The sequence below is a fragment of the Epinephelus moara genome, unplaced genomic scaffold (assembly GCF_006386435.1).
Source record: "Epinephelus moara isolate mb unplaced genomic scaffold, YSFRI_EMoa_1.0 scaffold195, whole genome shotgun sequence".
NCBI lineage: Eukaryota > Metazoa > Chordata > Actinopteri > Perciformes > Serranidae > Epinephelus > Epinephelus moara.
In genome coordinates, this window is record NW_026079489.1 from 1 (window position 1) to 16,946 (window position 16,946).

Genomic DNA, 16,946 nt, shown 5'->3' on the forward strand with positions numbered 1-16,946 from the left:
AGGAAGATTGGAAATGAGGAACAAGTTGTTATGAATTAAAGGTTTCAACGAGCTAGCCAGGAGTCGAACCTAGAATCTTCTGATCCGCAGTCAGACGCGTTATCCATTGCGCCACTAGCCTTACTTTGAGCCACATTTGGGAACAGCTCATTTCTCACAGTATTGCATGGAAGCTTTTGTTATTTACTTGGTGGACAAGTGTGGAAAACGTTGGTCAAGATTTGGGGCCTCGCGCAGGATTTTAGCTTGGGATGTCCAATTCTAAACCATGTGACCAGATTGGAGTAGGTTAAGCAACAACATGAATTAAGTATAGCTTCACACTGATGCCGTGACCCGGATTCGAACCGGGGTTGCTGCGGCCACAACGCAGAGTACTAACCTCTATACGATCACGNGAAGCATGTGACCAGGCTAGAGTAAGTTAAGCAACAACATAAATTAAGCACAGCTTCACACTGATGGAAACTAGTGGAAACTAGAATCTTCTAATATGTAGACAGACTTGTTATTCATTGTGAGCGAGTGTCAATGGTTCACAGCCCTTTGTTTTAGCACATGGGGTACGTCCCAAGTCTCTTAATTTTATACTGCTAACTTCTAACTCCTTACTTGAACTGGAAGTCGTTCGAGGTCCGCCATCTTTAAGGCTGTCTCATGTCTAGAACCACACGTGTTCATATAACACCACGCACACACACACACACACNTTCACAGCCCTTTGTTTTAGCACATGGGGTACGTCCCAAGTCTTTTAATTTTATACTGCTAACTTCTAACTCCTTACTTGAACCGGAAGTCGTTCGAGGTCCGCCATCTTTAAGGCTGTCTCATGTCTAGAACCACACGTGTTCATATAACACCACGCACACACACACACACACACACACACACACACACACATTTGCCCGTCATTAATTGTCCTGCATGTCATGTGAGTGGAATAATGTTTAATAGCTTGTAGGTAATATTAATTATTAATATTAATATTAATTAATATTATTACTTTCATTAATGTCGTTGTAAGCTACTGTCATTACCGTCTGTCCTGCATCTCTCTCTGTCTCTCTGTCTGTCTGTTCCTCTCTGTCTCTCTGTCTCATTGTGTCATACAGATTACTGTTAATTTATTGTGTTGATCTGTTCTGTACGGCATCTATTGCACGTCTGTCCGTCCTGGAAGAGGGATCCCTCCTCAGTTGCTCTTCCTGAGGTTTCTACCCTTTTTTCCCCGTTAAAGGGTTTTTTTGGGGGGAGTTATTCCTGATCCGCTGTGAGGGTCCGAAGGACAGAGGGATGTGTTATTCCTGATCCGCTGTGAGGGTCCGAAGGACAGAGGGATGTCGTTTGCTGTAAAGCCCTGTGAGGCAAATTGTGATTTGTGATATTTAAGCAATATCACACGAGAGGGAGTGATGTTGTGCGGCCTCGTGCCTACGACCGAATCACAGCCGTGACGATATCACAGTACAACATCACGAGCTCGAGTGTGATATTGCTTTTATACAACAGTTCAACAGTTAAATTAAATAAAAAGATTAAGAAATGTTGAAAAATGAGGACAAAATAGATAATTTAAGCATTTTATTTGTCTTCCGCCAACAAAAATAGTTCCCTCAGGACTCCGCTGTCACCGTTGCTATGTAACGCAGACATGGTGCGCCAGGCACTTGCTATGTAACGCAGACATGGTGCGCCAGGCACTTACTCTTTATACACATTTATCTGCACGTTTCCATTAATTTTGCAGCCAGTGAAATAAGTCTCTGGTGACTGCATGGTGGACTGTCGCTTCACAGGTACAGCCGACTCTGCCTTCTGATCTGAGTATGTTGCTTTTCTCCAAGTCATTGAGCTCCGCTGATGAAACACTGACAAACCTGGATGTGTGCCCAGATGGATTCAGCTTCTCCTCTCCCTCATCTTCCCTCAAAACTTATTTTAGGAAATAAATCCATATTTTTGGCTGTTTGACAGTGGATGAAGTAATTAGCCTACAACGCAACTGCTGACCTAACTGACACTAACCGTCAGTTTTGATTTGATTGTTGATTGCAATCAGCTGTGAGGCGGAGTGATACATACACAGTGAAATAACCGTGATGTTGTACTCCAATATCATCACTTTTACTGTCTCTCGACCAATCAGTTTGCAGGGCCGGAACTAACTGTTGTATAATGAGAAACAAAATTGGTCCATTGAGGACAGAATAAGCAGTGAAACAAGGCCTCGTGCCTACGACCGAATCACAGCCGTGACGATATCACAGTACAACATCACTCCCTCTCGTGTGATATTGCTTAAATGAAAGATGATTAGCAAGGTATATCAGGGAAAATGGCAGAGGTTTCATGGCAGCTGTGAGTGACTGTCATGGTTCAGACACCCTTTTAGCACATGGTGAAAGGCCATTTACCCATCATGTGGCTCTTTCTAGTTGCAGTTTTCCTTTGATGGTATGTTGATGAGGAATTTTGGAAATGAGGAACATGTGGTTATGAGTTAAAGGTTTGCACAAGCTCACCTAGAGTGGAACTTTGAATCTTGCTCCACTAGACAGACAGACAGACAGAGCAATCAAACAGTATGTGGATATTAGAATATAGAGAGAAATATATAAAAATGAGTAGTACCAAAATTTAAAATATAGAAGAAAAACAGGAATGAAATAAAATAAAATAAAATAAAATAAAAAATATCAAATTGCAGGAGTAAAAAGATAGGATTGGGAATAGCTTCATTATCACAGTATTGCATGTAAGCTTTTGTCATTTACTTGGTGGACAAGTTTGGAAAACAAGTGTGGAAAATGGTAACGGTTTTGGGCCTCATGCAGGATTTTAGCTTAAGAGGTTTGATTCTAAACCATGTAAAAATCAAGCAGAGGTAAGAGTAAGTTAAGCACCAACATATATGAAGTACAGCTTAACACTGATGCCGTCACCCGGAATAGAAACAGGGTTGTTGCAGCCACAATTCAAGAGTACTTACCACTATATGATCACGGCTGCCTGGTTTACTGAAAGCCTCTTTGTTTTGATTGTCCATTGAGTGCTGTGAATTTCAAACAGTCTTGCACTCTATTAGTATGGCTTTTCTTAAATGATGTGCGACAAATTATTTTAAATATAGATAATTATCTGGAAACACTTGATAAAACATCAGTGTGTCATGCCATCCATGACTAACTGAAACTCAGTGGTTAAGACCCTTTTGAGTACATGTTGAAAGGCCGTTTACCCATCAATTGGATGTTTCCAGGTGTGCGTTACTGGTTATTTACATGAGAAAGGTGAGTTTTAGCTACACAGGAGTTGATCTTAGACTCTTCTGATCCGTAGTTAGATGCATTGTGACAACAGCGTTACATGGAGCAAGCTGTGGCAGTAGCTTGGTTCTTACAGCATTTCATGGAAATAATTATGGACCTTCACTTTGTAAACAAATGTGGAGAATGCTGGTTAAATGACTGGTTTAATTGCAACCTGTGGGACTGGACAGCAATTGTTTAATTTCCTTAAATTTATTTCGTGATATGTTCATACATTTTTAACTCTGTTTTTAGTTTGTATTTGAATTGCTTTTTCTTTTAAGTGCTGTTCTGTATAAAAAGTTTGATTTTGATCTCTAAAGAGTAAACCAAAGTTGTGATGTGGCAATCAATTGTATGACAATATAATGGTTGAAGTAATTTCAGTGCCTCTCTGTTCTGTCTGTGAATACATGTGAGTAGGAGGCAGTGACCCTGCTGTCAGGACGGACATGCATGCCACCAGGATCCAGTGTGACTCTGGCTCGGGCCACTTTGCTGCTTAGTGACCTGAGAGGAGTGCAGAGCACCACACTTCTCAAACTGACACAGAAATTACTGATAAAGCAGGTGCACAAACACACAAACATGTGCATCCACACACACAGATATACTTGTTCTAATCAGTATGTAAGAAATAGGCAAAGCTAAGAGCTCTTTTTCCATTTCTTTCAGCTGTGTGTTTTTGGTCAGAGTGTGGTGGTGGATGATGGAAAAATCAGTTTCTCTCCTCCTGGACCCAACAACATCTACCTTCCTCACCTGAACTTACTGGATCTGACCACTTTGCAAATTGGTAAATAAGGGACATGACACTTAGAACTAGAACTGTCAAACAATTGATTAGTTAATTGCAGTTCATTGCTGAATTTCAAATCAATAGTTAATCATAATTAATTGCACTTTTGATCAAGTTTAAAATTAAATTTTTTATATTTCAAGACCATTTTGAAGTGCTTGATTGGTCATCAAATGAATTCAAAGAAATGTACTTTATGATCTTGACATTTAGATTTATTTATTTCAAATCAATGCTACAGCAATGTGGTCTTCAAACAATGACTGTATGTCGAACTGTTAGAACAAAGGAGTGCAATGTCAGGGCTGGGCGGTATTCGCGGTGACGGTAACTTACCGCAGTAAACATGAGCTGCGGTACTGCTTTTGTAGTTACTGTGGTATGGTAGCTTAAACTCTAAAATCTTAGGTGATATTTTAATTAAGTTTGCACTGTAAGTAAGGTGGTTCAAAAGGACAAAATAGCAGCATGTGATTAACAGAATTTTTTTTTTTTAAAGTGTTCTGTTTAAACTTATTGCATTGCATTGCAATAAACGTGTTAAGACTAACAGCCCTCCTTATTATGATATTAACATGTTGATATTTAACAGGTAATTTTTACCATGTTCACCATTCGTGTTTAGCATGCAAACAATTGCTACTTAGCACTTAATACAAAAGGCCACTTAACACCACAGTCATTTGGATTCATCCTCTGGGTACCTTGAGTATATACATAATTCCATGGCAATCCGTCCAGTAGTTGTTGAGATATTTCAGTCGGGACCAAATTGATGGACTGACCAGCCAACATTGACATCCATTGAGCCATGCCACTAAAAACACAACACAATCAACATGGTCTGATAGTTAAAATCTTAAAAATTCTCTCCTAATTGACTCCATCCCAAAGGTATGGAACATGGACTCCAGCCTCATGATTTAAATCAGTGATTTTACACTACATACATCAAGGACAATCGTGATGTCCAAATAACAATTATTTCATGACTGATTAACCTTATGATTAAGTGAGCAATTTTTTGGCCTATAATATGTCTGAAACTTGTGACAAGTGCCTGTCACATTTCCCAGAGCCCAGGTCTTCAAATGTCAAGTTCTATCTGACAAACAGTCCAACACCCAAAGATATTCAGTTTACTAACATAGAAGACCAAGAAACCCAGCGCATATTCACATTTAAGCAACTGGAACTTTAATGAATAATCAGTTATCAGAGTTGTTGCTGGCTTATTTTCTACCATTTGATGATTCCAATAACTGTAATAATTGTTTCATCTCTACATTTTTGTTATAAAAGCAAACATATTTTTAGTGCAGTAATTTAACATCTAGTTATTCTTACATTACTCTATCTTGCACTGTTTCCACAGGTCACACCTCTGCCTCTGCTCAGTCATCACAATCTACATCCAGGAAAGGTTCACACCAGTCTGGCCAGATTGAGAGAGACTCTCAATGACCAGGTCCGAGGTCTGAAAAACCCAAGCACCACCAGCCCTGCAAGCCACCCATGCTCAGCCAGATAGCCAGAGTAGAATTATACACATTTTTTGTTGCAGTTTGCACAGCTCTGTCTCAGTCCTGTCCTTATTGAAAGACATAGCTGGATGCTTAAGTTGGTAGAGGTCCACATGCATGGTCTGTGATTTTGTTCCTGGGGTTTTTGTTTTGTTAAAAACAACAAGACTGTCGTGTATAACCTGGTGTAACGACACATTAAGAACTGAAGCACTGCATTTGTTGACATGCTATGTACAACAGATATGTGTAATTTTGCAGGATCAAATAAATACTAATAATAAATGGACCTGGTTACTCTAGTTTAATGGGCTGAACAATGTTGTTGTTGCTGAATGTATGTTGTGAAATGGATTAAGACAGTTACAGTGAGTTTTCATTGTCCAGGGTTTAAAATGATATGTTGATTCTGTATACATGTGTGCAGTTTTTTTATATTAATATTTTTCATTCTCTCGTCACACAGCATGTTTACCTGCAAGTTGGCAGTAAACGGAGTCAAAGGAAGAATAGGAATTGGGAATAAACAACTCTGCAGATACCTGTTGAACTGCAGGGCAAATTCAACTTGCCCTTAAACAGCATATATGGAAACTAGGACCTCTGTAATATGTACACATTTGGGCCAAAAAACACTGATGAGCCACAACATTAAAAAATCCCAACTACATGATAAACTGTGAAAAAACATCTCTGTTAATACAGATCATTAAGGAAGGACCAAACCGCATTTGATGGATTTAAAGTGCAGAATGGGAGTCAAACAACTCTGACAAGACAAACACAAAGTTAGTGATGAAAATGTAGGATATGTTAATATACCCACAGTGATCCAAACTAGTGAATGTATTGTGATTTTAGTCAAGTTTAGGTGCCCAGCATTATCCTGTCAGATAAGGAATCCTTTGTCTGAAACTGTCTATATGGGCTCCATCATGTTATTAAGAGTAAGGCACTTAACGTGTTTATGGGTAAGATCAAAAGGTCAGTTTAAATTGTGTTACTAGATGCTGTCTAGTATTTCACTTGTGTGTACAGGCATCATGATGCAAACAAACCATTCACAGTACAAGAAAACATAACAAAAGTGGGTTTAGCTGCCATCTAGTGTTCATACTTGTATCAAAGATCTGTGAAACAAATTCCAGTGGTGGAGCTGAATATTTGTTCACATATTTGATTGTACCTGAAGCCTAAAATGCTTCCTTCTTGATGACATAAAATTAGAAGGTTATAAGAACCAAATATATAGGAATGGTGGCTTTTCACTAATACATTTAGACTACCTTTATAATGACAAAAACCTAAAACCATAATTGTGTGACAGGCTTAACTAAGGGACGGTTCGTTACTTATGAGAAGGGAGGGGGTGGTGCAAAAAGTGGAAGGCATTTCAAATATTTTTTTAAGCACTGGTTTGGGAATTTTGACTTAGGGGAGAGGCATCCAATTGTAAATGGCTGTATTTTAGATTATTTTACTATTTAAAAAATGACGCTATTTCTCATAGCCAGAAACTGTACTAACAGAAATTAATGTTGGATTTTCACATTTCTGACAGTCCTTGAACACATTATGTGGGGGCAAATGCTTCCCTTAAAAACAAAAAACAAAACTTAAACAAAACTAAGTTTAAATAGTGATATTTGATCAAAATCACTGTATTCTACAAGTATCATGTAATGTTTTTGCCTAAAAAACCGTTTGCAAAAAATAACCAGGATGAACAACAACAGTGAAAAAATGAGTCTTTTTTCAAACTCCAGGATTTTGCCTTCAGACATCAAAGGGTAAGTTTTAAAAATTGAATAAGTAATTTATTGTGGAGGGAGGGTCATGCATTTTCCTCAAGTCACTCAGAGAGGCTCAAGGTAAAATATTTGGAGCTTCGGGGAGGGTAAAAAAAAAAAAAAGTCAGCCACCCCCCTCCTCTGACAAGAAGAACGGTCCCTAAAATAAGTAAAGTATAACCTTGCAGCTCTTTAATAGAAAATCGAGTTGGAACCAACAGCTTTGAATAAATGTCCTCTTTTTAAATTACATTTTACTTTGCTTAGGGTTTTTTTTTACTTGTATTCAGCAAGGCTGTGTTAGCGGGGTCCCAGGCTGTGTGTTTGGGCTAAAAAAAACAAAAACTAAACTAAACATAGTCACACCCCAGCCACTCCCCTCCTCTGATAAGTAAAGAACAGTCCCTAACATTGTTTTTAGACAAGCTGATCTGAACGCATAGTGCATATTTCGGAAGTGTTCATCAAGTGCACTTTTATTCTGAAGCCTGCAACCGGAAGTCACGTTTCTTAGTGTGTCCCGGTAACTTGACCCGGTCTCCCAGCCAGAGTAACGGTAGCTGTCGCTTCCGATCTCTCAATTGTTTCGGTTTGTTGACGTTTGCAGGAGTCTTGCAGCAGCTAGTAACGGGGGTCTGCCCGTTGTTTCAGCCGAGTGGTGTCAGAGTCAATGAAGCTAGCTAGCTAAACGAGCTAACGTTAGCTTAAATGGGTTTTAGAGTCAAAAGATGATCGCCTCACTTTCTAGAGGAAGTTTGCTGGACGAGGTTCTTCATGGGGGCTTTAATGAGGTAACGGTTACCCACCGTCACTAACGTTCATGTGTATTATGTTAGGTTAGTTGTAATATAGCGAGCGGAAGCCAGTTGAATGTGCTAACCGTCTAACGTTAACCAATAAACACACAATAAACTACTAACGTTAGAAGTTTAGGTAGAAATAACGAGTTTGTGCAGTTTGCAACTGAAAATGTTGACGTTTAATGTGTAGTTGGGAAGAAAAGACAATTTAATTCAGTTAACGCTTTTAATCTTAGCTGACGTTAACGCCAGCAATTGTTTAATTGTTGTCAGGAGATAAATAGCTTCAGCATGAGACTTAAAAGTGTTAAACAAACCAAACATCATAGTAAGTTGACCGTTAAGTGTTTTATCTCCGTTGTGTTAAAAATGGGGTGCGTTTTTCTATTGTATCCCGGACGACGGGCTGTCACGTGACTGACCAGGACCTGTAAAGGTGGTGTAACCGTGTGCAACACAGGGGAAGTATGATGAATCATGTTAGTGTACACTGAACATAAAATTATATGATTTACCATCACAACAAACATAAGCTTTAACAGAGAGTAGGACAATAGACTGACCCTGCCCCCTCTCTCCTGTCCCAATAAATAAACAAAGGAACTCATTTGTTATGCCGTGGTCTCAGCCTTTTTGGGCCCCCACTCTAAGCTGGGTGTTTTGTGCCTGTGTGTTCCTCTGTGGTTTATTGGATTTGTGTGTATCTGATTGATGGATTGCAGCAGCAGCTGGCAGCCTATGTTTCCTGGGTGAACTCTCAGCTGAAGAGGAAACCAGGCCTGAAGCCTATCACCAACCTCAGACATGATCTGCAGGATGGGGTGGTGCTCACACAGCTCATAGAGATAGTTGGTAAATACACAAACGCACTTTTACACACACAAATGACTCACATGGTGTAGTAATACTAGGGATAAAATAAGGAAACAATTGTAGGTTCAGTTGGCATCACTGAATTTCCCCTTGGGGATGAATAAAGTTATTCTTATTCTTATGAATTAGGTTATTTATGTGTGCATAGTTAAAACATTTTGTATTTGTCGCCAGTATGTAATTGCACAACCAGTAAACCCTTATTTACATGCTTATTAATAATGTTTTAACTTTCAGTGAGGACTTTACTACATACTTTTCCTTCAAAACTACTTATTTAATTAAAAAAGAAAATGACTTTGTAGCTTAACAAAGTTGACAAGAAAATGATCTCAGGTGTGTGCGTGCACAACAAGACATTAAATTCCATGTTGAATATTATGACTCACATTGTGTAGTAATACTGAAGGAAGAATAAGGAAACAAATGTTGGTGCTAGGAGATTTGTTGATATAAATTAATTAGGTTATTTATGTGTGCATAGTTGAAACATTTTGTATTTGTCACTAGTTTATAACTGCACACCCAGTAAACTCTTATTTAGATGCTTATTAATGATGTTTCAACTTTCAGTGAGGAATCTATAAGATGCTTTTCCCTCAAAATTACTTCTCTAATTAAAAAACAAAATGACCTTATAGCTTCACAGTTTTTTTTAAGATTTGACAAAGTGATCTCAGGTGTGTGCATGCACAACAAGATGTCAGATTCCATTTTGGATGTTATTTCTATTCAAAAATACACGTTAAAATATTCGCATACCCAGAATATGCATTAGCATAATGCAGGATACCAAAACTTGTGCCTTGATTGGTCACAGCATATTGGATTATTTTAAGTTGACAGTCTGTGGTAAGAATTATTGTAACAATTGCCTGAAAATAAAAGTGTGAACAACAGAGACACTATATTCATCTAATTCTGTGAACATAAAGAATGTTTCCTGTACTCTTGTTTAATGCAATCACTTAGATTTAAGTATAAAGATTAGCATGAAATGCAATAATTTAAAGGCAGAAGGGTTTTTTTTGTTCTGCATTTTAACCCCTGCTGTTACCAATTATCCACCATAATCAGTACACATTTTAAAGAGAAATTTATTTTAAAATTATTCTGGTTGTTGATCACTCTCCTCAGTTTTTGATGCTTCATTATTGTGCAATGCAGTATTAGTTGATAATTCCACAAGAAATGTGTGTGGGTTTTCTTGGAGCAGATTATATTGTTCCACCATTCTTGGCTAAAAAAACGAACGGATCAACTACAAACCAAAATTTGCCAGGTTTAAGATAAATGGTAGTGATGCCGACTACATCACATGTGCATGTACACATACTAGCTGACATCTGGGAAATTGCATAATAAATTACTGCTCTAAAAATGTTTAAGTGTAATATGGTTTCATTTATACATAAATTGTACTGTAGACATGCTCATATTTTGCTGATGGACATGCTGGACCTGTAGTTCCATGATTGATTGTTTTCCAATTCTCTCTTTCAAATTTCATTCATGTTGGCAGCTGGGGAAACGCTGGAAGGAGTGTATGTTGCTCCACGAAACAAAGAGGAAAGCAGGAAAAATGTGGAGCAAGTCTTGCAGTTCATTTCCTCCAGACACATACGCATGCCACACATATCTGCAAGAGGTAAATCTCAGAAACTTCTGTTTTCTCTCACTCTTTCTCTCTTAATTTCAAGAGGAAGTGGTCTCAACAATTTTCCGCTTATTATAAGTAGAAGATTTTATCAACCCCAAAGCTTAAAACACATAAAAATTATTATTTTTACGCAGTTTGCAGTGTGAAAAATACATATTTCTCTATGTGGACCAGGGAAACAATATTATGTGCTATCTTAAAAAGATTCTCATGTCAATTTTTCTGTCATAAAGCTGCTGTTATGTTCTCCCATATTAATACTGTGTATTGTAAATACTCTACATGTGTAGGGCATTACTGAGTGACATAATGTGTTCCCTTTCTGTCCGCAGACATTGTCGATGGTAATCTGAAATCGGTAATGAGGATAATTCTGGCACTGGCTGCCCATTTCAAACCCTCAGCCAATCACAGGGCCGCTTCTGGAAACAGGAGGAGTTTAACAAGAGGCACTGCCAGCCACAACCCTCTCTCCACTGTTGCACTAGCCCAAGGTGCCGCTGCTGCACTAGCATCAGCACGACTTGATGCCTCGCAGCCAGCGCGCTCCGTACGTATCCACAGGTAAGCTGGCAGCAATAACACAAACCCCTGTCAGTGTCTTTCTGTCATATTCAAATGTTCTCTGCCACAGCAATCCTTTGATTGATGAACATGTAGTCTTTGCTGTCCTCTGGTGGACAAACACAGAAATGTCATTCATCACACTGGCTGAAACAACGTTTATGTTTATATATTAGTGTAATATATTTGTTATAACTGATGTCATTCTTATTTATGAATAACTAATCTCTGCTTTGTTGGTCATCAGTGGCTGGGGGTTGGATGTGGATAAGGCTGTGTGTGTTCGTGCACTGGTTGAGCAGTATGAAAGAGGAGCCCCGGATGAGCCCGACAGCTCTCACTCCAACAGGTAATCAGCTGGTCTACAGTAAATTCACTTACTGCATTTCACCTTAACTGTGAGGTAAAACAGGGTATTAACCCATATAATCTGTTTTTTTTTTTGTCTCTGTAAAAGGCAGATTTGAGATTTTAAATCAAGTGAACATAATATTCTCAGAGGAAAAGTAGATAACTAGCCCCGTAGTGCTGTCAGATGGAACATATAAAATTAGAAACCTGTTTAGTGCTGTGTTAGGCAGTGTAGTTAAGACCACCTGGACAGAGGCCAAGTTGTGACAAAGATCAGAGTGTGTCGGGACAGAGACAAGACCAAGACATTAGGGGTTGGGACCGAGTCAAGACCCAGGCCAGGGCAGGCATGACTGACTGTAAAATGTGGAACATGCAAACCCTACACACAGCTCAAATTGATCTGAAAGATCCACATTCCAGTGAAAACACTCACAGAAGGCAAATGAGGATTCATCCATCTCTTTCATTGCCATACTATACATGTGTGTGCATGTATATCATGAGAAATGTCTTGATAAAGTAATCAGAAGGTAATGCAGGGTTGATTTTTGTGTCAGAGTTTTCCTTCTATGAGCAAACAAACACTGCAGAGCTGAAATCAACGTAACCATCTTTATTCAACACTTCAACATTTTTTGCACAGGCAGTGAAGTGATTTCCCCTCACATGTGGGCTTGGCTGGTCTTAAAATAAAATTTTGAGTCCCCTTTGTCCGAGATCGAGACAAGACTGAGTAAAACTGTGGTCCAAGACGAGACGGAGGCATTCAAAAAGTGGTCTTTAGGCCGGTCTCGAGGCAAAGGTCAATCTCAAAGACAAGGATAAGGATGTATGATGTCAAAAAGCATTTCTGTGACACCATGTTCATACTTTGTTCACTCAGTATATGTTGGATCATTTTTTGAGGTTGTGTCAGATAATGCAGTGCTGTGATGTTAGGCTAAAGAAATGATAAAACCTTCCTTGAAAGCATGTTGGCATCACTGGCCTAAATTTAGCAGGGAGGTTGCTGCAGTGTAGTTGCCTTAGGACAAGTGGTATAGCTATGTAATTAAAGTTGCTTTTTGTTCCAGTTTTTTCAACAAAAAATAGATTTTTGCTCAGTGTATTTTTACTTTAGACTGTGCAACTCAGTGTGTGAGAAAACAAACTCCACTTTGTGGCTTTTTATACTGCGATACTATGCAGTTCAATGTGCCAATTCAGTTCAGCTTTTTTCGGGTAGTTAAATTTATGAGTTCTCTGTTATGTCTCATCGTTAACACCTACTTTGCCATACTTTGGAAACAGAAGACTTCATTCTGTGATTTATTTGAGTGTGTATGTGTGTGTGTCTCTGCCTGGGAAAGCATATGACTTCAAACTTCACTCTTCAGTGTGTGAGTGTGTGTGTAAGTCATAGACATCTGTGTAAACCACACGCAGATGTTAGAAAATAGAAACAACCAGTCTTTATCTTCTCCAGTCACATGCTCTGTGGTGCTCTTTTAGACGATCATATCTTGTGTGTGTGTGTGTGTGTGTGTTAGTGTGAGTGCACATGTGTGTGCTTGTACCTGTTTCTAATGATAGAAGGAGAAGTGCATGATTATTTGTAGAGTGATGATGCAGTTTTGTTTGCAGGGACAGAGATTTAACAGAGCTTTAAAGAGCTGATGCAGTATGTAGTTTAATGAAATGCGGTGTCTGCTGTGTTGGTTGCCATGACGGCTAGCTGGAGGGCGAGGGGCGGGGCATGCCAGAGTGAGGAGAATCACTAAGTGTCATGAGTTTGTTGAGATGCTGAATCCAGAGACGTAGGACTCAGACTCTGTTAAAGTGATATGTAGAGTTAAGACTACTTGTAGCCCACAATGGGGGGGACGCAGATTAAATGGTAAGACCAGACACTGTGAGGCAGTGTGGGTGTGGATCCCTGTGCACGTGTGTGTGAGTTTATGTCTCTTTTACCTGACAGTGCTACAGTGTAATGTGAGAAGAGACTGTAAATGAAGAGTAGTGTCTGTATGCAATGTTGAGTTTGTTAATGTTTTGATTTGCGAAGGCATGCAGGGATTAAGAGCTCCTCTTGGCAAGTTTGGATTTTAGAAAATATGTGTCAGTCTCATGGTGCCTGTTTCTGTCTTTCCCATTTTCCTCTCATCTCTTACAAGACATTATGAGTCAGAATTTCAGCAGAGCAAGCCTTAGTTGCAAGGAGCTGTCGAAGAGACACATTGTGTTTCCATTTCTAATATGTTACTTATGAAAACAGTGTGTCATTTTGATTTTGGTCGGTGTCTTTGTTTCCTGTCACTCTTGAGAGCGCAGACAAGGCCTCAGTGGGACATGTAGTCAGAGTGACAGTTTTATTACTTACGAGTTAGTACAGATATATTACAACAAATTGTGTTGTCACAGAGCCAGGTTAAAGTAGTGTGTGGTAGCTTATAGTATACTGTATTTACACACTGTGTTCATACACCCTCATGCTTCTCTGGAATAAATCGATTGATCAGTATTTTGTCTTCCTCGAGCCTCAGCTCCGTCAGTCCGCTGTCATCTCCCAGAGCTCCACTCAGCAGCCACTCAGACAGACAGCAGGAGGACAGCCAACAACAACAGGAGGGTGGTGTTGGTGAGTGCTGTCCCACCACAAACTCTCACGTTGGAGTGGAGACCGCGTTGGAGGATTCTCTCAGTGAAACTTTGGAGAAGGAGGTGCAGGAGACACGTAAAATGGTGTCTGCTTTACAGGTACGTGCATGTTGAGGTCACAATCTGTGTTTTGTTTTTTGTTGACTTCATTATTGAAATAAAAGTGCTGAGTGCATATTGTGTGTTTTGTCATGTTTTGTTTGAAGATATTAGATGTAAAGCTGATTAAAAAAACACCAATTTGGACATTAGGAATCACTGACTGACATAATTTCCCTCACGTTAGTATGCGTAGTAAACATGTCTTTAAAAGAACTACATGATAAGTATCATAGAGACCATGGCTCAGTTCACCCCAAAATCAAAAATGCATATTTTTCCAAGTGTTGCAATATCGGCCGTCAAGATGTCTGCCTTCTCCCAAATATAATTGAACTGGATGGCAAAAAATTCATCCATTCATCCATTTTCAACCACTTATCTGATGCTGGATCACGGGGGCAGCAGGCTGAGCAAAGTACTCCAGACGCCCCTCCCCAGCATCGCTTTCCAGCTCCTCCTGGGGGACCCTGAAGCATTCCCAGGCCAGACAAGATATGTAATCCCTCCAGCATGTTCTGGGTCTTCTGAGTTGGATGTACCCAGAACACCTCTAATGGGAGGCGCTTAGGAGGCGTCCTAATCAGGTGCCCGAACCACCTCAACTGCCCCCTTTCGACGCGAAGGAGCAGCGTCTCTACTCCGAGCTCCCTCCACATGTCCCAGCTCCTTACCCTATCTCTAAGGCTGAGCCCAGACACCCTTCTGAGGAAACTCAAATTGGCCGCTTGTATCCGTGACCTCATTCTTTTGGTCACCACCCAGAGCTCGTGACCATAGGTGAGGGTTGGGACGTAGATGGACCAGTAATAGCAATGTCTCTTTCCAGAAATCATGACTCGGTTACTGAAGGTAATCCACAGACCTTGTTGTGAGCAGTTTCACATAGGAACTATTTTCTTTCTACTGAGCTACAACCGCCAATTATATCACCACACAGAAGAAGGCCAAGAGCCATCTAGTTCCATTATATTCAAGAGAAGGCAGACATCTCTACGGCTCGCACCAAAACAATCTAGAATTGATAAACAGCACTACAGGTAAGAAGAAAAATATGTATTTTTGATTTGGGGCTGAACTGAATCTTTAACTGGGCCAGAACACACAGTGTTTTCGGGTTATGGAAATTAGTGCAAGATCATGTCTGTGTTGCTCCACTGAAGACTCCTGCTGGTCGGTTGCAGCACCTGTGCAGAGGGGGTCGGGATACTTTGACATTTCTAATACAGTATTTTTAGGCTATGTGAGTGCTGTGTCTATTATTCATCAGACAACATACTGACTGCTGCTTTAACTGGCCCGAGCTCTCTGAACACAGCACCCTCACTCCAAAGTACGAACCGGTGTCACATGCTGTACCCTTTGTGTTTTTAAGGCCCTGCTGCTTCATGGTTCACTGCCTGAGGACGAGCAGGATGTGTCCTTGATTTTGGACCAAGGCAGTGCTGAACAGCAACTGGTACAGAGAGTCTTTCCTTTTATTTTTAGTTTATCATCCTTTCCCCCTTCTCTGCTCTTCTCTGTGCCACACTCTGCTGTGCTTTGTTTTACCCGCTCTTTGTGTTCAGCACAGATCACATTTCTTTTTCTTTACTGTGTGTGTGTGTGTGTGTGTGTGTGTGTATGTGTGCGCGTGGTTATGTGTGTGTCAGAGGGTGACACGGGTATCAGTTTCCCTTCTTTCTCAGTCCATTGTAGCTCTCACACACATCCCTTTTTCGTCTCTCTTTCCAGGTGGTCATTCGCAGTCGTTTGGACCAGAGCATGGAGGAGGCTCAGGAGCTGAAGGTAAATTATTACATCATTTGTTTTCTTTTCTTTTTGTCAGGACAAAAGTCAAATTTGAATTATTGCCGGGAGAATAAACTTCTGGAATGCACACTGTGATTAATATTTGATTCAGAGTGTGTCGTTTGCTGTTTGCTTTAGAGGGAACTGCTGCGCTGTAAGCAGGAGATGAGAAACCTGCAGGGAGTCAAGGTAAGACAAAGCCAGATCTGCAGTCAGTTATCTTATTACGTAGTTAGATATATTTTTGGTTGTGTTGTAGAAGAGTTGGTATTGACTTTCTGCTGGTTTGTAAATGTGCAGGATGCCCAGCAGCAGAGGCTGTGCACGCAGGAGGCATCGATACTACAGATGAAGCAAGAACTTCTCAGAGCCAGCATGACGAAGGATGACCTCAACAACCAGAACGTATGAAATCTATTAATTAATTAAATTCAATCAATTCAAAGAGGTGCGTTAAAGTGGTTTGCAAAAGTTTTCAGTCAGTATTGTGTATTTTAAGTGTGTATTTCATATTCCTCTCCTCTGTGAATGTGTTTTAGGCTGAGCTACAGTGGAAGCTGGAGGAATGCAACAGGCTGTGGGGTGAATGCAAGGTGAGGTACTCAGATCCCTCTCTTTTAATGGTTTTATCGTCCTAATTTTATGTCACACAGTATCTGCTTATTGGGTTTGGACTAACTAATGAGCCCCTCCTTTTCTCTTTGGTTGGCTGTGTGCAGAAGGAGATAGGACAGAAGGACAGACT

General features: G+C 40.0%; 2 protein-coding genes and 1 non-coding gene across 3 annotated transcripts; 2 read left to right on the plus strand and 1 right to left on the minus strand.

The window, feature by feature from the left end:
• Positions 1 to 48: 48 nt before the first annotated feature.
• trnar-gcg (transfer RNA arginine (anticodon GCG)) lies at positions 49 to 121 on the minus strand. The gene has a single exon. It is a non-coding gene; the product is annotated as a tRNA-Arg (tRNA).
• A 3,452-nt stretch (positions 122 to 3,573) lies between these two features.
• Positions 3,574 to 5,942, plus strand: LOC126387086 (cilia- and flagella-associated protein 54-like). Its single transcript, XM_050039641.1, has 3 exons — positions 3,574 to 3,881; positions 3,987 to 4,107; positions 5,486 to 5,942. Exons 1-3 carry the CDS (start codon positions 3,768 to 3,770, stop codon positions 5,572 to 5,574), a joined length of 324 nt encoding a protein of 107 aa, XP_049895598.1. The 5' UTR covers positions 3,574 to 3,767; the 3' UTR covers positions 5,575 to 5,942.
• A 2,020-nt stretch (positions 5,943 to 7,962) lies between these two features.
• LOC126387085 (dixin-like) lies at positions 7,963 to 16,941 on the plus strand (the record flags this gene model as incomplete). The annotated part of the gene is made up of 12 exons (XM_050039640.1): positions 7,963 to 8,214; positions 8,946 to 9,075; positions 10,619 to 10,744; positions 11,089 to 11,320; positions 11,568 to 11,669; positions 14,197 to 14,410; positions 15,786 to 15,869; positions 16,145 to 16,198; positions 16,340 to 16,390; positions 16,502 to 16,606; positions 16,741 to 16,794; positions 16,921 to 16,941. Coding segments are annotated over exons 1-12 (1,236 nt in total), but the record flags the coding sequence as incomplete, so codon positions are not given.
• Positions 16,942 to 16,946: the final 5 nt, after the last annotated feature.

Coding starts and splice junctions, on each gene's coding strand:
- LOC126387086 (XM_050039641.1), top strand. CDS start 3,768: ATGCCACCAGGATCCAGTGTGACTCTGGCTCGGGCCACTTTGCTGCTT. Junction 3,882..3,986: donor AGAAATTACTGATAAAGCAG/GTGCACAAACAC, acceptor CATTTCTTTCAG/CTGTGTGTTTTTGGTCAGAG. Junction 4,108..5,485: donor TCTGACCACTTTGCAAATTG/GTAAATAAGGGA, acceptor CTGTTTCCACAG/GTCACACCTCTGCCTCTGCT.